The sequence below is a fragment of the Misgurnus anguillicaudatus genome, chromosome 16 (genome assembly GCF_027580225.2).
Source record: "Misgurnus anguillicaudatus chromosome 16, ASM2758022v2, whole genome shotgun sequence".
NCBI classification, from domain to species: domain Eukaryota; kingdom Metazoa; phylum Chordata; class Actinopteri; order Cypriniformes; family Cobitidae; genus Misgurnus; species Misgurnus anguillicaudatus.
Window position 1 is genome coordinate 26,405,001 of NC_073352.2, and position 27,068 is coordinate 26,432,068.

Consider the following 27,068-nt stretch of genomic DNA (forward strand, 5'->3'; position numbering starts at 1 on the left):
GAATGCATAATCATCCAATCTAATCATCTCTATAATTACCTACTTTATGCACTTTAATATGCAATGCTCCCAATTGAGGTGAACAAAGCAAACATCATCTAAAACCACATACATGATTAACTGTACAAATAATAAATACATAAAAAACGGCATAAATTCCAAACAATACCCCGCAGGGTGACCTGCATTTCGTGAATGCACTAAAAATGGTATTACAGTTTTACACAGTCGCTATGGAGCATTTCTCAGATCAGAAAATAATTTTTTAAAACACATTCAACCTGCACATTATCAAGTTAGTTGTGCACAACATACTGTATAAGCAAATTTTCATTGTTTGGGACAAATTGCAAAAGATTGATACAATCATGCAGTTGTTTATGTACAATTGTCTGCTGTTTCCTACATTTTTAATGTTTGCTTATGTTTATGTATATACATTATGCTGGTTTCAGCTAAATACACCTCAAAACATTTAGAAATTAGTTTATCGCATAAGTAATGACATGCAAAATTGTTGACCTTTGTGTCATATTCTGTTACTGTAAGCATTGTAGTTTTTTTGTCTTTTGTAATAAACTAAATTAATACTTTTTGTCAAGTGAATCTTGAGTTAATTTGACATTTCTTACAATGTACAGTGAACCTTTTTAATTTTGTATTTTACTGTAAAAGAAAACATGTGAAAACGTGAATTTGTCCACAGGTTACATCAGAAAATGCTGACACATATAATAGTGTACACTTGTTATATTGACAACATGGCTAAACATTTCAACTGCTCATGACCAATGACACAAGGACTTGTCATTTTGATGGCTTTGACATGTTCGCTGACATAAAAATGTACTTTTAAGAGATGAACTAAGGGTTTTGAACAAGTTACAGGCTTTTGCAGGACATATGATGTTGTGCAGTTTGTACGAATTCTTCTGAGAAATGCACTTATTATTTTGCAAACTTTTATGTTTGATTCAAGAAAAGCTCCAAAGCGACTGAGATAAACTGTAAAACAGAGCAAATGCCACGAAAGTCATGAATATTTAGGAGGCAATTTTGCAATCAAGTCGTGGTGTCTTCTCTGAAACGTAAAAGGCCTGATTTGTAATAGCGGAGCGTGTCTGTTTGGATGAAACCAAACGAAAGAATTGAGGTGAGTCAAATCTGCTCTAACCTTACATTTGCCTTGCTCTATAAACTTACACTGATTGGTCCAAGTCGGTCAATGTCATCCTCTCGGCCAAATGCTTTGACTTAGATTTGATTTGAGAGGGTGTTAAGAGGTCTGATTACTCAGTCAGATTGTGGAAGTGCTTGGCTATCGTGCTCTTTCTGATAGAGAAGGGAACTAAACTGGTGATTGCTATGAGTTTTCCTGCACATTAAAATGCTGTATCGCCAAGTCAAGGCAGTTTATCAATATAGCACTTTTTATAATACACAATCCAACAATTTAACACTCCAAGCGCATTGTCTAAAGCGCACAGCGCAACGTCTAAATGGGTGTGTCCGAATCCACTTTTGCTAATTTAACGAAAGAAAAAATGGTTTGTGCGCTGAGCGCATGGTCGAAAAGGGTTGGTCCAATTTTTTTTTAACGAGTAATGGGTGTGTTTTGGGCTTAACGTGCAAAAAACCAATGAGAGTCTCAGCTATCATCCCCTTTAAAAGCCAGTTGCGCTGGCGCTAAGTCTAATACCTATTTAGATGACGGACTTCAAAAAACTAAGCAGAGGAAGAAGATCCCCAGTTTAATGATAAATAATTGTGTTGTTTTTCACTTGTATTGAAATTGTTATTTTTTATTAAAACCTTTAAAACCCGTTTTTCTTTTAGTCATGGAAGTAAAAAAGCAGGCTTTTAATTGCTTTAAATGTATGGCTATCCAATATCATCAAAAAATAATTTACAAGTATGTAAGAAAAGGTTTGTACTCTAAAAATACTTTATTTGTAACAAACAGGAGATAAAGAATTTACAAACGGCTCTCCTTTCAGCACTTGGACAGCGTCGCAAGTTTTTTTTAAGCATTACTTAAAAATGTTTCTCATCTCACCATATCCACAGGTACAGAGTCATCATATAGGCTACAATTAATCCGTGAGGTAGCATTTAAAAAAAATAACATTTAAAAACAGATGCATTTGTTTAAAGCAAAGCATTTATTTACTTACCAGGCTACTTTACTTTACACCTTCTAACGTCTCATAATTAGTCCTCATTTATGTCCAAGAGACTCAATAATAATCTTTTACATTCAATCCTTTAATCTTTCATTTTTAAAAGCGTTTTTGTGCTGCTGCGCATTCATGTATGTGATAAGCAAACCCGCGTTGTCGTCCCGCTTATAGGCACATATTACTAATGCGCTCTTTAAATATAAAAAAAAACATATTGCGCAAATTAATTTAGACTTTAGACCAGTTTTTTGTTGGTCAATGGCGTAGTCTATTTTAGTTGACTGTAAATAGCAACGCGCCAACAATGCGGCCGAACACACCTTGTTTTCAGACCAGAACGCCCATGGGCGCAAAAGGGGGCGCAAATGCATTTGCTATTTAAACAACTTGCCGCTTAACGTGAAAATGATAATTGCGCAGGGTGGAAACTAGCGCTGCATTGCGCTGGGTGTAAGATAGAGCCCATAGTGTGTACAGAAAATAATGCCCCAGTTTTCAAGCCAAATTATGGTAAGACATACATTACAATCAATCTGAATATCAATTTGATTGAATCAATATACATGATTTTCAAAGTAGTCTGCTAGTACTTCGAACACAATTTTACTGTGGTAACTTTTCACACAATTTTCGTTCTTTCTTAGTGAGATGTGCATGCAAAACTGAACACGGACACGATGCACTCATTAGCAGTCATTACTAAGCCATTAGCAGTGGACAGAAATTCTGGGAAACACATCTTGTTTATTTGACAGTAAGAAACTAAGTGAAAATAAATTTCACTTTCAAAAAGCCTGACTGCAGATATTATGCATCCAAATATTTTTAAATAAATCACATCTTTATTCAATAGCAGATGGTTTTGCATTGTAAATAATTAGCACATGATATATCTTCTTTAGGTGTTTCTATAGCTCATTTTGAGAGCACTGCATGACCAATTCAAAACGTCGTAGGTTCGAATTCCCAGGAAACACACAAACTGTGTAAAAAGTGTATAGCTTGAATGCACTGTAAGTCGATTTGCATAATGCAAATCTAAGCTTCTAAGAGACAAACTCATATTACTGCGTGACTAATTGCGTCTGGTATCAATCAAGGAAGTGATGTTTTCTTAAAAAAGAACATCGGCAGACACTTGAACAACGTGAAAAACGTGCCGTACCTTTGTAGAAGCATTCCTCGCTGTGCATGATGGTAATTCGCTGATGGGCCGTGCAGGAGGCTCTGTGAAGCTCACAATGGTTCTGGTAGAGTTTGCCATCGGACCCGCACACGGGTTTGTAATGTGGTTTGCAGCGATCCAAACACTGACATTCTCCTTCACCGGTTTCTCTGTCAACCACACAGTGCTTCCCCAAGCCGCAGTACTTATGTTCACAGGGCCCGGAGAAGCCACCCTGACCCAAGAACCCTGCAGAGACACATCAAGCACAAAATATAGTTCATTTGAAATACAATACATGTACAGTATAAGCACTGAAAGGCCATATAATGCAGAATTCCTGGTATGCAATTCAAAGGTTATCGAAAATGTGTAGCTCAAAATTGCACCGTGAGATACTTTGGATAAAAGCATCAGTGAATGTAAATTATTAGCTATTTCCAACAGCAATGTTCTTCCTATTTCTTTGCCCTTGGTTGAGATGGGATAGCAGGTTTATAGGTGGCTAAAAGCAACCCCCGTCTGTGGACAGTGGGCCCATCAGAACCAATAGATTGTAAGCAGATGTGACAGGCTAAGCTTTGGATTAGAGTGCTGGGGCTGGATAGAAACTAGTGAGCTAAAGTCAAAGTGGCCATTTTACCAAGAGGTCAGCAGCCTATCAGCTTTTCTGCCCTCCAGGTACACCTCTGAGTTAAAGGTCTACACAACCATCACACAGACTTTACGAGTTTGCACTCGGAGTTCAACCTCTGCAGCTTTTCCCTGCGTGTTGGCTGAATCTGACAGTCACCTTTCACAATAACGCACACATCTCAGGCCCTGTTTATTAACATGCATCCAGAATGAGTTTTAGTTTAATTTACTTGCACATCAGTGGCGGCCGGTGACTTCTTTTTTCGAGTGTGCACGATGCGAAGTTCGTCACAACATGTATGTAGCTTGTTATGTGTGTGGTTTGTAATTCCAAAATATGTGTTCTGCTCGTCGAGTTATCCAATGTGCATCACGTGTCTTGTCAAAATAAGTGCCTGTTGCAGATGCGTCTAAAGGGTTTATGATAAAAGAGACCCTCACGTTTGCCAGCTACTCGAATAATCTCATGCGTAATCAAAGTTTACTGTTAAGGGAGTGTCTTGCGTGTATTTTGTAAGCGTCTCTTTTATCATTAACGGTTTTGACGTAAAAAAAAACACATGATGCACATGGTTCACTTGACGCAACAAACACATATTTTGAAAACACAAGCAAGACACATGACACTCCGAACACATATTTTAAACTTGCGCCCCTCTGATGAGCAGTCACGAGCCGCCGTTGTTGCACATGCATTAACACAAAGAAAAAAATCTCTCATGCACACTTAAAGGAACATGCTCACATTTTGGGAAGTTAGCTTATTCACCCGATCCTCCAGAGTTAAATAAATTTATACATACCTCTGTCATCTCCGTGTGTGCTGTAACTCTGTCTGACGCAGCCCACGCTAGCTTAGCTTAGCAGAAAGACTGGAAGTGAATGGCTCCAGCTAGCATACTGCTCCTTATAAGTGACAAAATAACACAAAAAATGTCCTATTTATATGTTGTAATTTGTATAGTCACACCGTGTACAAATAATAAGGTGATATGAGACACAGCTATCTTTTAACCGTATAAATACAAGGAACTATATTCTGAGAAGGCAAAGCACTGCTACTTGGGCGGAGTGATTTGCTCGCAGCAACCGAGAAGCCCCTGGTGAGGAGCAGAGAGTTCATCAGGGTTGTGCAAATCACTCCGCCTAAGTAGCAGTGCTTCGTCTTTAGAGAATATAGTTCCCAGTATGTATACGGTTAAAAGATGGCTTTGTCTTATATGAACTTGTTATTTGTACACGCTGTGACTATACAAAACACAACACATAAATAGGAAAATGTTTGCGTTATTTTGTCACTTATTGGGAGCAGTATGCTAGCTGGAGCCATTCACTTCCAGTCTTTGTGCTAAGCTAAGCTAGCAGGGACTGCGTCAGACAGAGTTACAGCACACACGGAGATGAGAAAGGTATGTATGGACTTATCTAACTCTGGGGGATACTGTGAATAAGCTAAATTCCAAAAATGTGGGCGTGTTCCTTTAACGTTTTTCCATTACGAATGCTTGTTCTTTTATACTAGCGGCTGTATTACCTGAAATGTGCTTTGTTCGTATGCGTGCTTGCTATGTGTTTATTTCATGCAAATCAAAGAGGTTTTATGAAGTCTTATGCATATGTGTTTGTGTTTAGATGGCTGACTGACAACCGAGCAGCCTTTTGCTATCCAGGGCGCATTGGCATTTACACAAATACGACGTGACCTCATGCGCATCGAATGTGAATGTGGTGAGTGTTCAGATGGATCACAATACATTTTGGACTCATGTATATATCACTGCCAATTTCTGCCAAATGAATTGCATACATTGCCTTATTGAGTGTCAGTGTAACAAATTTTACATCACATTAAACTTAGTTTCTATTTATCCACATACTTTTTATCACATATTTTCAGTCGACTAAAAAAGAAGAATGAGCATCTCACAAAGAAACATCTTTGAAAATGGCAAATTAAACAAACAATAAAACACAAAATAAAGAGAAAAAGACAGTTAGTTATGCAAGCAGCGAACAATCTCACAAGCATTATCATGCAGTTGCTTTGTGGTGTGTTGAGAGTGCTGGCTGGAGTCGAGGAACCCTGCCGAGAAAACCATCTCTCTGCATTGATGATATGCAGACGTTCAGCTTCAGATGAAATATGTATGACTGCTATAAAACCTAGCCTGAGCTCCAGCACGCGTCTTCTTATGATCAATTACAGAAATATGTGGACTCCGCTCCATCAGCTGATCATTTCCGAAAGATCTTAAAATGTGAAGTCACGTCTCAAGAGTTAATTGGAGATGTCTGACAGGGTAACTGAGATCTAAGTTTGCAACTTAATAAATAAATAAACTTGGTACAGACAGTACCAAGTCAATACAATTCTCAACGGTTCCCTAGAATGCAGGACACGTTTGCCTTTTCCTCTCAAAAAGCCTTGAATATTTTTTGTTTAAAAAAGTTACAATACTCTCCATTACCCCATCGTCAGCACTACATAATGGCAAAGAAGAACCATTTTGGGCTTTATGGTTCCTCCTGTTTCAAAGAAAGTTCTTTAGTCTTTGAAAGGGTAAGAAATAAGTGGATAGTTCAGCCAAAAATGAAAGTTGGCCCATGATTTATTCACCCTCAAGCCATCGGAGTTACATTTGTCCATCCTTTATCATGCAAACACATATTCAGAGTGTTGTTTTGCTGCCTGCTCTGCGCCACCGCCCTCCGCATTCGTCATACATCACTTCAAAAAGTGCATTCACTACGCTTATACTCTCTCCTTAATGCAGAGGAGTCTAAAATGGCAGCGCTATTGAAAGCTAGCTATTTTTGTTTGTAAAGATTTAATATTGATATTGCATGATAACCTTCAGACGGCCTTAATTTATCCCCCTGGAGCAGTGTGGATTACTTTTGCGAAGGATGGATGCAAATTCTTTGGATTTGAAGGAGGCAAACCTATATTCATCCATTGTAAAGATTGGAAGAGCTAGGATATTTTTTTAATTATCTAAATATGTGTTGTACAAAAAAGAATGGACATAAGCTATTATTATGGATCCCTACCGTATCTATATATATACATATATTAATTTCTCCCAAGGGTTTTTGTCGTTCTAGGAGTTTTTCCCACCGGGTTTTCTCCTAGGGGGTTTTTTCGTCCCAGGGAGAGTCAGCCAACTTTGGCTTAACTTAGCACTTTACTGTATACGTTACATTATTAATACGCTAGCTTGTACGGTTTAACCTTAGCCATTATATTCTACTTCTTATATTATCTATTGATTTTCTGTGTATTTCCTTTACTTCTACTCATGTAAAGTTGCTTTGCAACAATTAACAATTGTGAAAAGCGCTATATAAATAAAATTGAATTGAAAAACGTAATTATTTAAGGTAATTGTTTTACATTTTTGGCCAAACTATTCACACAGGACGAAAGCGTTAACGCTTGAATAAAGGCTTGTCTGAAGCATGGCCAACAGCCAATCACAGTTGCCGCAACACATGCTCCGGTCTTTCATTAACGCAATTGGCTGGCTCTGCCTAGGTTATTTGCATTCGGTGATATGATTGGTTGACGCACGCGTTGCCGCTTGAAAAGTTGAGAGATGTTCAACTTGTGCCGCGAGTAGCGGCAGTAGTGTGGCCCAGATTGATTCACAATTCAGTTCGGCAGCGCATGACGTCACCCAGTAAAAGTGAGTGGGAAGCGTTAACACTTACGCCCTCTGTGAACATACTGTAAGAGCCTTTAACTGAATGGTTCTTGTGTGGCATCACTGAGAACAACCTTTTGTAGCATCATTAAGCACCACTTTAAGAGTAAATAAGCCATTAGTAGGTTAGAAAGTCTTTCTTACAATCTTTAAATTCTTTGCAACTTTATTAATTGATGCTGGTGGTGCAAAAAATCACATAATCTTTAAAGGGGACATATCATGAAAATCTGACTTTTTCCATGTTTAAGTGCTGTAATTGGGTCCTCAGTGCTTCTTTCAAACTAGAAAATGTGAAAAGATCAACCCAGTAACTTAGTTTTGGTAAACCATTCTGTGCAAGCATGTGAAAAAATAGGTAATTGAAATTTGGCTCCCGTTGTGATGTCAGAAGGGGATAATACAGCCCCTTAATCTGCACCATCCAACCACAGCACTGCCATTTAGTGCAGAGATCAGCTCATTTGCATTTAAAAACTGCACATTTTTGCTCACACCTACAAAGTGGCAATTTTAACGTGTTAAAATAAATCATCTATATGTTTCTTTTTAGCTAAAACTTCACATAGGTACTCTGGGGACACCAAAGATTTATTTTACATCTTAAAAAGCCTTGTGAAATGACCCTTTAAAAAATGTTTGCAGGTATTTACAAGTAGATCATCAGTTATGAAGGATATGACAAAATACAATAAAATAAGTTCTTTTGGAGAGCGTTTAATGCCATTTTAATGTGTCTAATTAAATTATGCCCTCTTTTCATCAAGTAGCACATAATGAAGACCTTCTCACTGCAGGCTGCTGTAGTGAAAAGAGAAAATTGGCTTTTGCCAGCAGGGTGGACAAATGCCAAAGAGAACTCACCGCCTTACTGTGGCCATGGTGACATCAAAGACAAATGACTAATTCAGTTTCAACGATTTGTTATTGACGAGTCAGCTATTCTAAAAGAGTCTGAAAGGTAGAGAAAGAAGGTTTGATTCTGAGGGGCTTTGATGAAGGTGAGCTGCCAGCTTTTATCTGTCCACCACCAAACATGGAGTTTTTAAGTCAATACGAGTCAATGTGAGAAATGTAAAACAGAACGGAGAAAATATATGGGCTGGAAAAAATCAATGTCTAATTCAAAGTAACGCTATAGAAACAATGCATGGTATATGCAAATACAGCAGGAAATCGGAAGATAAAGTTTCTCTTGAACCGAAGAGGTCGAAAAAAGTGTGTATCTTTGTCAGGGAGCTATTTCTGCACCTGGCATCAGCAGAAAACCATGACCGAGCAATAACCGAGCTCCTGCTATCGGACTGCTGCTGATTATAGCGGATCCATGACGTGCATGATAACTAATAAGAGCTAGACGCAGACCTTCAGAGTCATACAGCATCTCTCTACACAGATTTAAAGGGCAAACACTACAAGATAAAACAAAAGGACAAGCACATCAGTAACTCAGAATGAAAAGTCATTTTATGTCTACTCCACGAGCACAAAAGAAAGACTAGTCAAGAATTATAAGCAAGCAATATAGTACGAGAAGCTGTGCTATATCGTGGAGTATATAAATAACAAATAAAGGGTGTTGTTCGGTACAACACAGTGGATTCGACTACAACCCTTTCAGAAGTGACTTATTTAAGATACAGCACTAACCTCAAGATCATTTTTGTTTTTATAAAACAGTTAACAGCAAATACAAAAAAAAATAACAAAAAATATGTATTAACGCAATAAAGTAAAATCACTAAAAGCCTTACTTCCACTGGAAAAAGAAGATTCTCACGATACAATACATATCACTGTACATGGTTTGCGGTATAATCCATTACGATACATTGCTGTACTGTGATTTAAGATTACAGAAAAAAAACTGTCTTTGTGTATTACGAAATTTCTGTAATTTATTGTGCCCGTTATTTTACAGTATTTTTTCGGCACTCCAGCTGCCTAATTTTTATAGTTGTTTTTTTTTTGCAGATTTTTTAAAATGTAAATTTACAGAAAAAAATGTATTTTGTATTAAGGAAAATTTCTATAATGTATTGTGCCCGTTATTTTACGGTATTGTAACGTTTTTTAACAGATTTTTTTTTAAGTGTGGTGTGATATATTGGATTATTTTATATTTTAGGAATATAATAGGATATAATTTTGCCCCTGTGATAGTACTTCCTGCCACTGTTTAAGTTAAGAGATAAGAAGAACGCTATCTATTTGTCAAAAAGTAAACTCCAAAAGAAACAACTGCCATGAATCTTAGTTTTTTTTATTTTTAAAATATTTATCTTGCATTTATGAGAATCAATACAGTAATTCCAAACAAAATATCACAATACTCACATACGCCGATATATTCGTACACCCCTACTGCTGAAAAGCAACAGAATGTTTCACATATGTTTACATTGCAAAGGGTGTGGTGATACACAAAATTGAGGTTGTGGCTAGAAGGGATACAACTACAACAAAAATCTCGCCGGATGAGCGCCGTTTTCAATCTAATCCTAGCCCCAAACCTAACCATAAACTCAACATTTCATAGGATTTAGGCCGTACCTGTATCCTATCTAGCCAGAATCATTGTTTTTCATCCTAATCCTTCCCCCAACACATAACCCAGGGTGGTTACAGTGGTCATTCTAATTGGTCAGTAGCTGTGCTTTATTTATGGTAAAACACAGCTACTGACCAATCAAAATTAAGGACTGGAACTGAGCGTTTTATAAAACAAAACATACATTTATGTATAGAAATCATTATATAAAAAAACTAAATGAGCCTATAACAAAAGCTGGGAAAAAGCTGTTTTCAAGTTTGCTTTCAGTGTCTTTGTTAAGTCATTTAAGTTACAACTGACACCAGTACAACACTTACACAAGTGTCGAGATGGCAAACTTCCAGAGTCTCTATTTAAACACAGGGGTTTTGTTTCATTCTCTTTAACGTTGCCTCCGCGTTTCACTGTCTTTTCACAACCAAAGGTGCGAGTCCCAAGCCCATGTGATGTTTTTCAGCACTGAAGCTGATCCACAGGGATTGTGGGTAATGTAGTAAACAACACTCGGCAACACTTGTGCTCACCGTGCCTCTTTAAGAAGCCTCTGTGGACTGCACAACGGCGAAAACAAATCCAGACGAGCAGCCTTCAAGCAAACTCCTCATGAAAGACTACACAGAACTTCTGTACCACCAACCCTCCATATGCTGATGTTTTTTGACTGCTCTGCGATTCATATAAACAAACCAAATCTTTTGCAGTCATTGCTGGAGAGCAGAACATACAGTAAAATCACTAAACAGTAGATCTTATGACTCCGGGGCCTGTATTAACAAGCAGCTGACATAGCCGAGTTGTATTTATAGATCTCTTTGCTTTGGGAAAGGTAGAAAAGACAAAGTCTGATGCACTTCCAGGTTTGCATTCATTAAACGCACTGCTATCGAATTGCTAAGCATAACAATTCATGTCTCAGCACTGACTAAATAAAAGCAGAGACTGCAGCGTCTCCGGCGTTAATGATTTGCGATCTGCTCTATTCGAGACGCGTCACTTTGAATCAGTCGTGGTGTTATTTTTCACTTATTATTTTATTGTCATTTATTACCTGACACAGATTGTCTCTAATAAATCTGGTGAACAGAATCAGATCAGTCACAGAACACCCTCAACAAACCACAAATTCAGGTTTTAGTGGACGATAGCTCATGGCAGGCATGTCAAAGTGAGCATTATTGAAAACCGAGTACTGCATTGTAATTCACTTATTTGAAATATTAATAAATACAAATTCCGCTTGTCACTAATATCAATCTGGGGCCGAAGTTCACCTCTTAAAAACATCACCCTTGAATTTATGTTCTGTTTGTAGTCTTTTAAAGCCATCTATCTATTCAATTCCTCTGTTCAAGGAGAGATTTATTCAGATCATAATGCTGAAGTATATTTGGTGACTCTATTCACTAAATTGATACTGAAATATGCAAAGATCTACACAGTAAAGTCAATACTCAATGATTGCTTTCAGCCACTCAATATCCCGCTAAAATCCTTCAAGGGAATTATTTCATATTCTTCCTTGTTTTCTTTGTACAGTACAGGATTTCTAAGCATAAGTGATTTTCTATAAAAAAATAAGACATTTAAACATAAATACTCATCGTTGGCAATAAATGCCTTATGTCGGATTGCAAAATGAGTGAACAAAAAGCAATGCAACCTTTAAATTTTTAACCAGATTAATATTAACACCAAAACATTTTGTACACTTGTACTTGCAGTTGTGCACTTGTCATTGCATTATTTACAAAGTATGGCAATACCAGGAGTCCTACCCTTGCTTCAAAATGATCCATGTCAAATTGTACATACAGAAATTAGTTAGACTTTAGACTTTATGGGCCCTATTTTAACGATCTGAAACGCAAGTGCGAAGCGCAAGTGACTTTGTGGGCGGATCTTGGGTGCTGTTGCTATTTTTCCGACGGGAGAAATAACTCTTGCGCCAGGCGCAAATCAATAAGGGGTTGGTCTGAAGTAGGTTCATTATTCATAGGTTTGGTTTGGGCGTAACGTCAAATAAACCAATCAGAACGTCATCCAACATTCCCTTAAACCCAAGTGCGCAAGTTCCATGGCGGGTTGCTATTATTATGACAGATTTACCAGGCGCACGCCAGGAGCGGTTCACAGCCGAGGAGACTGACGTTCAGTCCAACCCCAAAGTACACTTACAAATCAAGTTCACATACATTAAGGTTTCTTATGAAAACATTTTAATAATTATTTACATAAAATAAACGTAATACAGCCACACAACAAACTTATGAAAATATTTTAATCGTTATTTGCATTAGAAATTTTTTAACACAGCCACACAATAAAAAAAACTATCACCACAATGCTCACTACTATGATTCCCCTTATCTCATGTGTTAATATTTTTTATTGTAACAATTTATGATTTGCAAAAATAACTGTTGCATCTGTGTAGATTAGATAAGCAAAGTGTGTGCGCGTTGTGCACGCTATACATTATGGTCAAGCATGCGCCCTTAAAATACCATAACGAACCACGCGCAATGCGCCACTGACTTTAGACTAGTTTTTTTTGGTCAGTGGCGCAATTGTTTTTTGAAACTGCAAAATAGCATCAGGGATGGTTTGTACCGCAACACGCCTCCTTTTTTGCGCTGAACCGCCCAGGGAGCGCAAGTTCATTCCCTAGTTTGCCGACGTGCGTCTGTGGAGGGAAAAACCCGCTGTGCGCCGGTGCAAAATACGAATGATACATGCGTCACTGACAAAGTCATTTGCGCTAGGTGCAAGATAGGGCCCTATATCTTCTTTAATTTTTTCGGTGCGATTGACGAGACATCTCGTCAATCAAGAGAAAACGCTTCCCCGCCAATGACGAGTATTTCCGTCTTTCCGCCATACCGCTATTATCCACCAGGTGGCGCCCTTCCGCAACTTTTTAAAACCGGAAGTATTGCCCTATGGCAAGCTGCTGCATGTCCGTGTCTGTTTTAAAGATCGCTCTGAATGGGATCTCTATGAAAAGTCTGTCACAAAAATGAAATTATCTCTGCTTTTTGCTCAAAATGTGGTGTTTTTGCCGAAACCTACCCATATTCAAAAGCTGATTACAAAAGAACCACTGAAGGTAGGATGAAAGTTATTTTTTTTTTTGAAAGCAGAGGGTCTGTTCTTTCATTTGATATATTGTATGTTTATATATTTAAAGAAAAATATTTTCTGGAAGGCATTAAACTTTTGTGAAAATCATGAAAAACACTGGCGCTGGCTGGCAACTTTTTTTAAAAACGCTGGCGGTGAAAGAGTTAATAATATCTGCATGCATCAGTGAGCAAACAAACCACCATTAGATGGCAAAATTTTATCTTCATTCCTCCATAAAGAGCACCAAATGTATAAAAATATCAGTGCTACGGTTTAAATGTAAGGAGTGTAGCACGCAAAATTATCTTTAAAACTTTAAAGCATCCTACAGCCAGTGATGCAAGTCTTTGCTCCCTGTTAAGCAGGGAATATGGTGTTCATTATAAGGCAATGCTATAGCAGAGACATTGATAACAAGATCAATTGAAGATCAGGGGGTGGGATCCTTGAGCTTTTAACGGCAAGGGGAGTTAAACCCCATTAAAACCCAGCCATCATTTATTCCCACTGAGTTATGCTATTTATAAGACACCGCCACTTCTCACTAATTGTACACCCTGCAGAAACCTCCCCCTGCTAACTCACATAACATTATACCATTGCTGTGGCATTCAAATACTGACGAATTTCACAACCATCACTGCAGCTGACTTTGACTTCTTTTGTGACTTTGTTTTCGGGATGATCTTGAAGATTGATTGAGAATCGTAGATCAAGGCTTTGATGGATGTTTTTAATTTGTCCTAGACACTTTCATAGGCATTTATAAAAGACAAGAAAAAATGATCATGTTTCTGTTAACAGATGCTGAAAAGCTGTCAGGTCTGAGATGGCTCTACTTCAAAACCCTTGCATTTTAAAGCACAACAGACACTCTTAAAATCAAAGTCTGATTCAAAGGTTAAGCAAAATTATTATATAATAGTGGCAAGAAAAAGTATGCACTCTAAAAACAAACGGTGCTATATAGCACCAAAAGTGGTTCTTTGCTCGTAATCATAGAAGAACCATTTTTAGTGCCATATAGCATCGGTGAAGCACCAGTGAAGCACCTGTGTAGAACCAAATAGTGCTTTGTAGAACCATATGTGGTGCTATAGTGGTGCTATATGGCCCCTATATGGGATCTGCCATAAAATGTGATATGATCCTCATCTTGGTCATAACAATAGACAAACACATGTGCATAAGCTGACAACACACAAATAATTCTGGTTTCTTGTGTCTTTTTAAAAAAACGCCTATTAAACATTCACAGTGCTGGAGGAAAATGTAAGAGAACCCTTGGATAAGGATCAGACCACATTTAATGGCAAATCACTGTAGAAAACCAGTTCATTCCTATAGGGGTTCATATACTTTTTCTTGCCACTGTATTTAGGGCTGCAACTAACGATTAATTTCATAATCATAACTGATTAAACAGTGCAATTATTTTTTGATTAAGCTATTAATTGGGAAAAAAACATAAACATTTACTCCATTTTTCATTTATTATAGCTAATTAAGGCACTTAATTATGGTATTTACATGTAGAAGTGTACTTTTAAAAGTGTAAAAGCCACACACTACTACAGAGTTTTACTAATATAATCTTTTTGATTTTGATATTTTAAGCCTTAAATAAAAAAACATCTTTAAATGTCAAAATATAAATAAACAAAACAAATTGAATTTTTGGGGATGTGATATTTTGCCATAGATTAATAAACTCATTTTAATATTTAACTTTAGACCTTGATGAGAACTAACATTATTCGTTATTAACTAAATAAATGAGACATTATGATACGAAAGTGATATACATGCGTTGTTGCAGTAATAAAAAGCTGAAATTTCCCCCTTAATTTAACTCCCTGGGGTCCTACCATTTTGGGATACTGGTAGAGGTTTTGACATGCTCTTACATTTGGTCTTTTTCAGCAGCTTAAAACATATTAATGGCTAACATCACATAACACTGTATTTAGCACAAACTGTGCTACAATAATATGTGAGTTACATGTATGTTTGTATTTTTAAGGAAATCATGTTTATGCATGGTTACAAACACCTGAGGAGATAAAAACTCAAACCCTTAATGCCTCAGGGCTTGAATAAATTTGAGGAGACTTAAACAGAAAATGTTTTGCTTTTAGTTTAATAACAAAAAAGTGTACAATAAAATCTAAATCTAAATTAAAGTATCAAATGTACATTTTGTATACAGTACATACATTTAAGCAGACATCTTTGTGTCAGTTTGGAATACAGTTCTTGACGATACAAGTGAACATCACATGACTGGCATTTGGTCTCTTTTTAAGGGGGTTGGGTCTTTATCAGGTGTTTGTAATTATGTATAAACATAATTTCCTTAAAAATTCAAACATACATGTTACTCGTATATTATTGTAGCACAGTTGCTGAATACAGTGTTATGTGATATTAGCCATTAATTTGTTTTAAGCAAATGAAAAAGACCAAATGTAAGAGCATGTCAAAGCCAGTGTCCCAAAAATGGTCAGACCCCAAGTTGGTTGCGTTGTATGAAGAAACAGCGCCTAACTTTAATTATAAAGCTTTCGCTATATAAAGCAGAGGCGTGTCTGCGCTGTCCAACGATGGTGTGGGAGCATGTGACGCCACAGACCAACTAATTAATAATTAAATAATTTACAACGAATTTCATTATTGATTTTTATTAATCTCATTGATTAGTTGTTGCAGCCCTAGTTATATTCTTCATTGAGAAGACAATCCCATAATGCATTGTGACAAACTCAGTCAACAAACTCTATGGTGCATCACGAGAAAATGCTAATATATCTGAGGACCTAAGGACCAAGGATAGGGACAGTCATGACTTAATTGTTAAAGAGTCTTGCTTGTGACCCAAAGTTGGCAGGTTTGCAGCACTGCAGTGATGATGCATATACTGTATGACCTGTCGTGTTTCTTCATCTACTCTGACATTCATGGACTTACCTATTTTAAAAGTACTGCCATCACTGCACTTTACTTTACTGAGCTAGCAAGATTCTGTCCCGGCCAGATGTCCTGCAGTAACTGCATCAATAGAAACCGGAGGGGGAAAGCTGTGCTAAACTCCAATAGCAGTTACTGAGAAAGCTAAAAGCAACTTTGCCTGAAATGGTCTTATTAGTAGTTTATGAGGCAGTACCTGCTTTTTATCTGACTGCTAAATAAGCATTAAATAACTTATTAGCATTATGCTAATGAAATGTAGATGGGCTATAAGCACTACGCTACAATGAGGGTTTTAAAACACTCTCGGCATGTGAAAAGAGGTTTTTCTTTTAACGTTGCTGAGACAACATCTGTTAAGAGCAACAACAGAAGTGTTCACCTCTCTCATGAGTGTTTTATAGATTCATTACCCTCCATGTGCAAATCCCTTTGTTGAAATTAAGACACCCTCCTGCTTCATTGGCTTTTCTGCTCATGCATATTTATGATCTTCAAATATTAACTTTTCACATTGGCTTGAGTGCCGACACTGGAATTGAATTAAAGGTCTTAACAGAGCATGTGGAACACCGTTCTCAGAGTTTCAGTACACTAACATCTGGAACCTGTTGCTAAAGTCATTGGCTGTTTGCACAATGTCTAACACCATGAACCACAATTATGGCTGCTGAACTATGCAATTTTTCTAAATCTGCTAAATATGTCATCAGACATTCACACCCTTGAAACTAGGGATACACAGATATATCAGCCTATTTTCAGTAAAAGTAGATTAAAGGGCCACTAACCTAGGTGTTTTCAGCAATATAAAAATATTATAATATTATTCATATTTGGTATCCCCAGAATGTGTCTGTAAAGTTTCAGGTCAAAATACACCACAGACCACAAGCCATATTAATTAAATATACTGTATCGTAATATCAGAATGCATGTAAAATATTAAATAATTGGCTTAAATTTGCACAATTCATAACTAGGAATTGTCATGCAACCTGAGATTGTTGTTCAGATTTTGTAAATCAGTACCTGGTTAATGCAGTATATACTACAGATAAACATACAGCATTTTTATCACTAAAATTTCCACCAGATGTAGCCATCAAGCCAAATATTAAATTCATACAAAGACATCACAACATTTAAGTATACAAGTTGAGTCATAATAAATAAAGTGAAATGACACAGGGAATAAGTATTGAACACATGAAGAAAACGTCTCGGTTACGGATGTAACCCTCGTTCCCTGAAGGAGGGAACGGAGACGTCACGTCGTGACCGACGAATTGGGAACTCGCTTAGAGAGACCAATCTGCTTCGAATACTACAAAAAACGCCAATGAACTTGGCATTGAGATATTTGCATAATGCTGGCGCCGCCCCGCCAGGTGCGTATATAAGGCGCACGTGCAAATAGGGAAATCAGCTTCTGTTCGCTGAGAAAGCCGGAAGGTGACCGGCCTAAACAGCAGGTGGCAGCACCTGTGGCGACGGGACGTGACGTCTCCGTTCCCTCCTTCAGGGAACGAGGGTTACATCCGTAACCGAGACGTTCCCTTTCAGTCGGTCACTACGACGTCACGTCGTGACCGACGAATTGGGAATCCCTACCAAAACGCCACTAGGGGCTGACCTCTTCCAGTGTCTGCGTAAAGCCCTCCGGTTCCACTTAAGGATAAGGAGAATTAGGTTTTAAGGCAGAAGGCCGGGCACTAGATGTTCCTTTAACCCCACAGTAGTGCCAGCGACTGGGAAGCGCCCTACCAGAGCGGAATAGGAACGCTGCGGAAGCCACCGCCCCGTTAAGGGCTATTGGTGGGCGAAAGTCAACCGTAGTTGAGGTCAAATGACAGCCGTGGCTGTGTAAGCAAAGCAGTGCTCTGCTAAGGGAAACGTGGGCTAGTAGGATTAACCCCACGGAATAATACTCACAAAGGAACCCGTTGGGACACAATGTGGGGCCCTGGCCAAACACGTAGGTTCGTAAGAATACAACTAGTGAAAGGCTGACAGCCAATGCTCCGCAACAAAGACTGTCAAGGCAGTGGAGGGAGCAAATCAAACCATTACGCATTTTTGCTCTGTTAGCCTTCCATACTGAAACTCAATTTGGAGCCTCAGTCGGAGACTGCAAGCCGACTTGCGAATCTGCTCTCCGTGCCCTCCCTGGTGAGGAAAGAACCCGAGAGGATACAGGCTCGATACGAACATTGTAAAATCTAATGACCGTATTAGGTGTCGCCCAACCCGCAGCTCTACAGATGTCTGTCAGCGAGGAACCACGAGCTAATGCCCAAGAAGAGGCACCACTCCGTGTGGAGTGCGCTCTCAAATTAAAGGGGCAAGGAATGCCCTGCAAATTATAAGCCAGGGCGATAGTATCAACTATCCAATGAGACATCCTCTGCTTAGTGACAGCTTTCCCTTTCTGCTGGCCACCATAACAAACAAAGAGCTGGTCTGAGGTCCTGAAGCTTTGCGTGCGGTCCACGTAGAATCGCAGTGCGCGTACGGGGCACAACAAAGCCTCGGTTGGGTTTGCCTGCTCCAAAGGCAATGCTTGCAAGCTCACCACTTGATCTCTGAAGGGAGTAGTGGGAACTTTGGGCACGTAGCCTGGTCTGGGTCTCAAGGTCACGCTCGAGACAGAAGGACCAAACTGAAGGCACGAATCGTCAACAGAGAATGCATGTAAATCCCCTATTCTCTTCACCGAGGCCAATGCTAGCAGGGTCAAAGCCTTCATGGATAGAAGCTTCAGACTCGCAGACTGCAAAGGCTCGAACGGAGGACTCTGTAGCGCTTTCAGCACCATGGACAGGTCCCAGGGAGGAATAGAAGGAGGGCGCGAGGGGTTTAGCCTGCGAGCGCCTCTCAGGAATCTAACAACCAAATCATGCTGGCCCACTGATCTGCCGTTAATAAGTGAGTGATGCGCAGATATAGCGGCGATATCAACTTTAATAGTGGACGGTGACAGCCTACCATCTAACCTATGTTGAAGATATAAAAGCACAATGTTAATAGGGCATTCTCTGGGGTCCTCGCGTTGCGAAGAGCACCAGGTGACGAAAAGGTTCCATTTTAACGCGTAAGCCCGTCTCGTAGACGGAGCTCGTGCCGCGTCAATAGTGTTAGATACCGCTTGGGGTAAATCACTTAAACCTTGCGCGCGCTCAACGACCAAACGTGGAGATTCCACAGGTCGGGGCGCGGGTGCCATAATGTGCCCCCTCCCTGAGAAAGAAGGTCCTTCCTCAGGGGAATCCGCCAGGGAGGGGCTGTCGCGAGGAGCATTAATTCCGGAAACCAATTCCTGGTCGTCCAATATGGGGCGATCATTAAAAGGCTCTCCTCGTCCTGCCTGACTTTGCACAGAATCTGTGCTATTAAACTCACTGGGGGGAACGCATATTTGCGCAGGCCCCGCGGCCAGCTGTGTGCCAACGCATCCACGCCGAGGCTGCCCTCGGTTAGTGAATAAAACAGGCGACAATGGGTATTGTTCGGTGACGCAAATAGGTCTATCTGCGCTCGACCGAATTTCCTCCAAATCAGCTGGACCGTCTGGGGGTGGAGTCGCCATTCGCCGGGGCGCGCTGCTCGGGAAAGCGCGTCTGCCGCTGTATTGAGCGAGCCCGGTATGTAAATGGCACGAAGGGACCTCAGATGCTTCTGACTCCAAAGGAGGAGATGACGAGCGAGATGCGACAGGTGACGAGAGCGCAAACCGCCTTGACGGTTGATATACGCTACAGTCGCAGTGTTGTCTGAGCGTACTAGTACATCCTTCCCTCGCAGCTCCGTCGCGAAGCGTACGAGTCCCAGATATACTGCCCACAACTCGCGGCAATTGATATGCCAATGCAACTGGGGTGCTGTCCACACCCCCGAAGCCGTGAGCTCGCCGTACGTGGCTCCCCAGCCCGTGTCGGAGGCATCTGTGTGTACAACAGCATGCCGGGAGATCTGTCTCATGGAGACCCCTGCTCTGAGAAACGCGGGATCTGACCACGGGGGGAATGTTAGGCGACACGCAGGTGTAATGGTTACACGGTGAATGCCGGCGCGCCACGCTCTCCTCGGGACTCGATCGTGAAGCCAACGCTGAAGCGGTCTCATATGGAGCAGTCCGAGCGGTGTCACGGCCGCTGCTGCTGCCATACGCCCCAGGAGTCTCTGAAATTGTTTCAGAGGGACCGCATTCTTCCCTCGGAATGACCCGAGGCAAGTCAGAATTGATTGAACACGTTCTTCTGTCAAACGCGCCGATAAATCGATCGAGTCCAGTTCCATACCGAGAAAAGAGATCCTCTGCGTGGGGCAGAGTTTGCTCTTTTCCCAGTTGACCCGAAGACCCAAACGGGCGAGATGTTGAAGTGTTAGATCTCTGTGTTCGCACAGCGTCCGCCGAGAATGCGCTATTATAAGCCAATCGTCGAGGTAAGCCAATATGCGAACACCGCTCTCTCTGAGGGGCTGTAACGCCGCCTCTATTACTTTCGTGAACACACGGGGAGAGAGAGACAGCCCGAACGGTAAAACTTTGTATTGATATGCCCGACCCTCGAACGCAAACCGGAGAAACGGTCTGTGACGGGGAAGAATGGACACATGAAAATACGCGTCTTTCAGGTCTATCGCTGCAAACCAATCGTGGGGGCGTATTGCACTGAAAATTTGTTTCGGTGTAATCATCCTGAAAGACCTCTTCTGAAGAGATTTGTTCAGGACCCGCAAATCCAAAATCGGTCGTAACCCGCCGCCTTTCTTGGGAACTATGAAATACGGGCTGTAAAAACCCGATCTCATCTCGGTAAGAGGGATCGGCTCGATCGCGTCCTTCGCCAACAGGACCTCGACCTCTGCACGCAGTACATGTGCATCGGACGCTTTCACCGTGGTGAAACGTACGCCCGCAAATTTGGGAGTGTGCCGATTGAATTGAATTTCGTAACCGAGGCGGATCGTGCGTAAAACCCAACGAGACGGGTTGGGAAGCTGAAGCCAAGCTCCCAAGTACCGTACGAGAGGAATTAGCGGCACAACCGGTGAACCCGCGGCGGGGCAGCGAGGCGGGACAGGCGGGACTGCTGGTGCGTCTGCCGTGACAGCATAAGCATCTACAGTGTGTGTGTGTGTGACACTGACCTGAACCCGCTGAGAGAAACGGTCGTCCGGTCTCCTCAGCGGAGGACGCAGACTCCGAAGGGTATGCTGGTGGTCCGGTCTCCGCAGTGGAGAACTCGAACTCGCCAGAACACCCGCTGGCGATAGAGGAGAGGGAGGAAGAGCATCTGACTGCCCGCTCACATCTCTCTCGATCCTCTGGAGACCTGGAGAAGGAATAGGAATGCACTCTTTTTGTGGTTTTGTGGGTGCCGGCTGAGAAGCCGGCGGAACAGAAACAAAACGAAACCAAAGATTCTCCACCCGGCCCTCTACCGGTGGAAGGAGTGGTGCCATCACCGTCTCCCGTAGAGTGATCCCATCCAAATCCAGGTCGCCCGTCTCAGGGCCGCTTCGACCTCCGTTTACCACGGGAAGCGGGTGGGGCGGGCGGGGCGGGCTGCCGACGGCTGTTCCCCCTCCGTGGCCTGGAAGATGTTCTAGCGGGGGGGGCGGAGGCAGCCGCCGGAGGGCGCCCTCGGCGAGGAGCAGACGGGGCCGCCGGCGCTGGAGGGCGAGATGCAGGTCGCTTGCGCCGGGGCATGATCTGAGCGATCGCCTCCGTCTGCTTCTGGGCGGCGGAGAACTGCTGGGCGAAAGACTCCACCGACTCGCCGAAAAGACCCGCCTGGGACACGGGGGCGTCCAAGAACTTGTTCTTCTCCGCCTCAGACATGTCCGCCAGACAGAGCCATAGATGGCGTTCTTGGACCACCATCGTGGACATCGCACGACCGATCGCCTGCGCTGTGACCTTCGTAGCACGAAGGGCCAGATCCGTCGCGGCCCGGAGCTCCGAAAGCACAGGCGAGTCGTGTCCTCCCTCATGCAGATCTCTCAAAGCTTTCGCCTGATGTACCTGCAGCAACGCCATAGCGTGCAGGGCTGAAGCCGCCTCTCCGCATGCCTGGTGGGCAGCCCCCGTTAAACCGGAAGACTGTCTGCAAGCACGGGAGGGTAGGGTTGGGCGGTCCTTCCAGGAGGGAGCGGTGGCCGGACACAGTTGCATCGCGACCGCACGCTCTACGGGGGGGATCCCCGTATAACCCTTAGCAGCTCCATCGGTGAGGGAGGTGAGGGGGGAGGGCTGAAAAGACCGTAATCTAGTAGAAAACGGTGACTTCCAGGTCCTAGTCAGCTCCTCGTGCACCTCGGGGAAGAATGGTACCGGCGGAGAGGGTTGTGAAACCCGGGCAGCTCCAAAGAACCAATCATCCAGGCGGGACGGTTCGGGCTGTGGGGGGTGAACCCACTCCAACCCTACGGTCTCCGCCGCTCGAGAGAGCACGGCCACCATCTCTGGATCGAAATCCGGCGTCACGACCCGTCCGGAAGGGGGGAGGACATCCGGATCCTCAGAGGGAGAGGGCCCACCCTCGGATGCTGCGGTCTCCGTGGACCCGGAGGGAGGCACGACAGATCCTGCAGACATCGCAGAACACGACTCTGCAGTCTCCATCGGCACATCAACCGGCTGTGGATGAGGAGGCTGAGAGCCGGAGGACGAATCCCCCGACCGGCTCAGCACAGTGATGCGGAGATCATCCTTTGAGAGCCTCACGGCCGCTCCGTGGCGGCGTTCGGAACTCGCTGGACGTGGGTTGCGTTTTTCCCGGAGGAAAGACAACCGTCTCCGCAAATCCACAAGGGACATGTTCTCGCAGTGAGAACACTTACCCCCAGCGAACGCTGCCTCTGCGTGCTCGATGCCCAAACACGAAAGACAACGCTCGTGACCGTCCTTCGGACCCATATACTTCCCGCATCCAAGATCACACGGACGAAAAGCCATCCTGAAAAGGACGCTAATCGCCGGATATACGAGAGAGTGGCTGCCTTTAACAAGGCACAAAGCTCTCTCGTATCACTCTTTTAGGGAAATTCACTCAGATGCTCAGTTGATGATGCGCACAGGGAAAGGCAACGCACACACTAAACTCAAAACAAAAAGATGCAGAGCCTGTGGAATGCTGCGAAGCGTCCGCTGTGGTACTGCCAGTCCAACCAACTTCCGCAATCGATCCCAACAGAGTAAAGTAGCTTCTCAGTAGCAGATACTGCCGGCTTTCGAAGCGATAAAAAGCTGATTTCCCTATTTGCACGTGCGCCTTATATACGCACCTGGCGGGGCGGCGCCAGCATTATGCAAATATCTCAATGCCAAGTTCATTGGCGTTTTTTGTAGTATTCGAAGCAGATTGGTCTCTCTAAGCGAGTTCCCAATTCGTCGGTCACGACGTGACGTCGTAGTGACCGACTGAAAGGGAACAGGAGATCACCTGAAATCTGTCAGTATTGAGAGAGAAACCTTGTACCTATAAATGCTTTTCATTACCCAGGAGGCACACAGGAAAGACTTCATGATGGGTAAAAGCAAGGAACTCTTTGAAGATCTTCGTAATCTTATCATTGAATGGGGAATGGTTATAGGTGCATTTCCAGAATGCTGAATGTTCCTGTGAGCACTGTGGGGGCCATTATCTGGAAATGGAAAGAGCATCACTTCACCATAAACCAGGCATGATCAGGCGCTCTACATAAGATCCCTGTCCGAGGAGTCCAAATAATAATCAGGAGAGTTCTCCAAGACACAAAGAACCACTGGGGCAGAACTTCAGGAAGACCTTGCATCAGCAGGTACTGTCGTTTAAAAGAAAACGATAAGCAATGTACTGAACCGCCATGGCATCCATGCACGCTCACCACTCAAGACTCCATTGCTGAACAAAAAGCATGTTAAGGCTCGGTTAAAATTTGTGAAACAGCATTTGGAGAAGCCTGTGGATTATTAGGAGACTATAGTACAGTATGGTCAGATGAAAGCAAAATTGAACTTTTTGGCAGTCATTCTACACACCATGTTTGGGGAAGAAATGGCACTGCCCATCACCCCAAGAACACCATACCAACATTTAAGTTTGGGGGTGGATGCATCATGGTTTGGGGACCGCTTTTCAGCAAGGGGTACTGGCAGACTTCACATTATTGAAGGCAGGATGAATGGAGAAATGTACCAGGAATTTCTGGATAAAAATCTGCTGCCACCTACCAGAAAGCTGAAAATGAGAAGAGGGTGGACATTTCAGCAAGACAATGATCCCAAACACAATGTCAAGGAAACAATGAAGTGGTCGTCAACCACCTGACCAAAATCCAATAGACAATCTATGGAGAGAACTGAAGATCATAGTTCATAAAAGAGGCCCAAGGAACCTTTAAGATTTAAAGCCCATTTGTGTAGAAGAATGGTCCAGAATCACTTCTGAGCAATGCAGACGACTGGTTTCTCCATAGAAGAGGCGCCTAGAAGCTGTAATCACCAACAAAGGCTTGTCTACAAAGTATTAAATAAAGTGTGTTCAACACCTGTACTTATTCCCCGTGTCATTTCACTTTAGTTATTATGACTGAACTTGTATACTTAAATTTTCTGATTTCTTTGTATGAATCCAATATATGGCTTGATGGCTACATCTGGAGGAAATTATGTGTCAATAGCCCACTTAAAAATCCCCTTACTGATAAAAATGCTGATGTGTCAAATACTTATTTTCCCCACTGTAAATGTACACATGTAATGTCTGTAACTAGTGGAATGTCGGGCAGTTACCCAAAAGTAAAGTCAAGCAAAATGCCTGCAGCCTGGCAGTGTTTTTAGCACAACTCTCTGCTCTCACTAGCCATGATGTAGTGTCCCCTTTCAAAAAAATGAAATGGGATCCCAAAGAAGCTAAAGAGATTTCAGGATTAACATACAATTTAGAGCTATAAGCCTTTAGCATTTCAAAATGTAATATCAACTTAGGCCAAAGAGGTGTCCCTGTGTGCACATTATTAAATCACACTGTAATAGCAAAGTTGAGACAATAGAACGAAACCTTGCGCCTGGGGACGCTGGATATTTTGCTATAGGAATGTCAAAAGCCCGAGAGGAACACACTGTTCTTATTTGACCAAAAATATAGAAATGTAGTATTTAAATGCTCTGCCATTATAGGACCTAGGATAAAAAGCGGAGTATATTCAACAGTGCAGCTGGTGGTCTGACTACATTACCAACACTTTTTGTACTATTACACAAAAAGCTATTCTCCAAAAATTGTGATTAGTCCAGTGGTTAGATGTTTTATGTTGCATAGTGGAGCTGTGTATATGCCAGACAATTCATTTCAGATTCCAATTACAATGAATTGTGCCGTGTGCGTGTGTGCACGCTGTCTTTATTCCAAATTCTGACAGCCAATTTCAGCTAACTACATACTACAGTCCAGACCTTTAGTGCACAATGTTGGCAACACGTGCCATGTCGAAAATTAAGCGATAAACATGAAGTACACTTGGTCTGACTGTATTGGCATGAATAGATTCAACGCTGAGGCTTTATGCACTTCAAAGGCGAAATCATTATAAAAGAGATGAACGTCATCAAAAGAAAGGCGCAAGCTTCATCAAATGCTCTTCAGGCAGTCACATGAACAATATTCCAAAGCCTCTATTAAAGTAATATACTTAAGTCCGAATTTAATCCACTTTAATACGCAGTAATTAGGAATGAATAATTAAAATTATTCATTAATAATTGAAAAGGCCCCTCAAAAAAAAAAAAATTCAGGCAGAAGGAGAATGTGGAAAAGCTACCCAAGCATTCAGTTATATTATATTGTGAGAAATACAAGGCGTAGATCTGGGGAAAACGGGACGTGTCCAAACATAAACTGACTCTTCTAATGTAACACAAACAAAACCCAAAATGAGAATGCACAACTCTTACTCATAAAATGATTTCAGTGATACATATTTTGCATCCATTCAAGTTTAATGGCTAAAACACCTGCTCTCTTTCCCAGTTATGATTGTTTTTGTGTTTGGTGGTATCGTTCTGGACATTATTATTGAAGACAGAAAAGTCAAAGACCACCAGACAGAGTATACATTTCATTGAGCAGCTAGAGACAAATGAAATCCAACTCTACAACTACAGTTTTGACCTTCTGCAGTGATAAAGACAGGTTCTCCATTAAAGTCTTATTACGGTACCTGTAGCCAAAGGAGCTGCGCACACACGCACCTCTGAGCTGACCCGAAATAATATTTATGGTGGGACTTCACCTCACGCAGAGAATGAGGAGTGAGATTGATTTCTCACATCTCAGCAGTCTCTGTAGATACTTGGCATCGTTTGAACAACTCTTGTGCCGCCTTAATACCCAATGACTGCTGGGCGACGGCCAGCACACGATTTACACCTAAAATCACAGAAACTTTTCTTGCATGGTAATTAATGTGGCTTTATTTTGCCCGCTTGAGTAACCTGCTACTATTCCTGGCACAATATATGTGTATTTAATCCAAACACATCTGAGATAGTCTAAAACGGCCACAAATTGAATGGGTTCATTTAGAAAAGCATGCTACTTTAAAAGCATGCATTTAGTTTCATATGCATACACAGAGTGAAAATCCATTATTCAGCTGCGTGGCAAATGTATTGATGGAGTACAATGTCATTTACGATACAAGCTTCAAGTGCAAGAAAAGAGCTCAGTTTCTCATGGGTTACATATTGG

General features: G+C 41.8%; 1 protein-coding gene across 3 annotated transcripts in view; it reads right to left on the reverse strand.

Moving 5' to 3' along the window:
• Positions 1–27,068, reverse strand: part of fstl5 (follistatin-like 5) — a 173,994-nt gene that overhangs the window by 118,858 nt on the left and 28,068 nt on the right. For all 3 annotated transcript variants that reach the window (XM_055177889.2, XM_055177887.2, XM_055177891.2), the window contains exon 4: positions 3,346–3,594. In XM_055177889.2, coding sequence (XP_055033864.1) covers positions 3,346–3,594 — 249 coding nt within the window. The remainder of the gene's footprint in view (positions 1–3,345; positions 3,595–27,068) is intronic.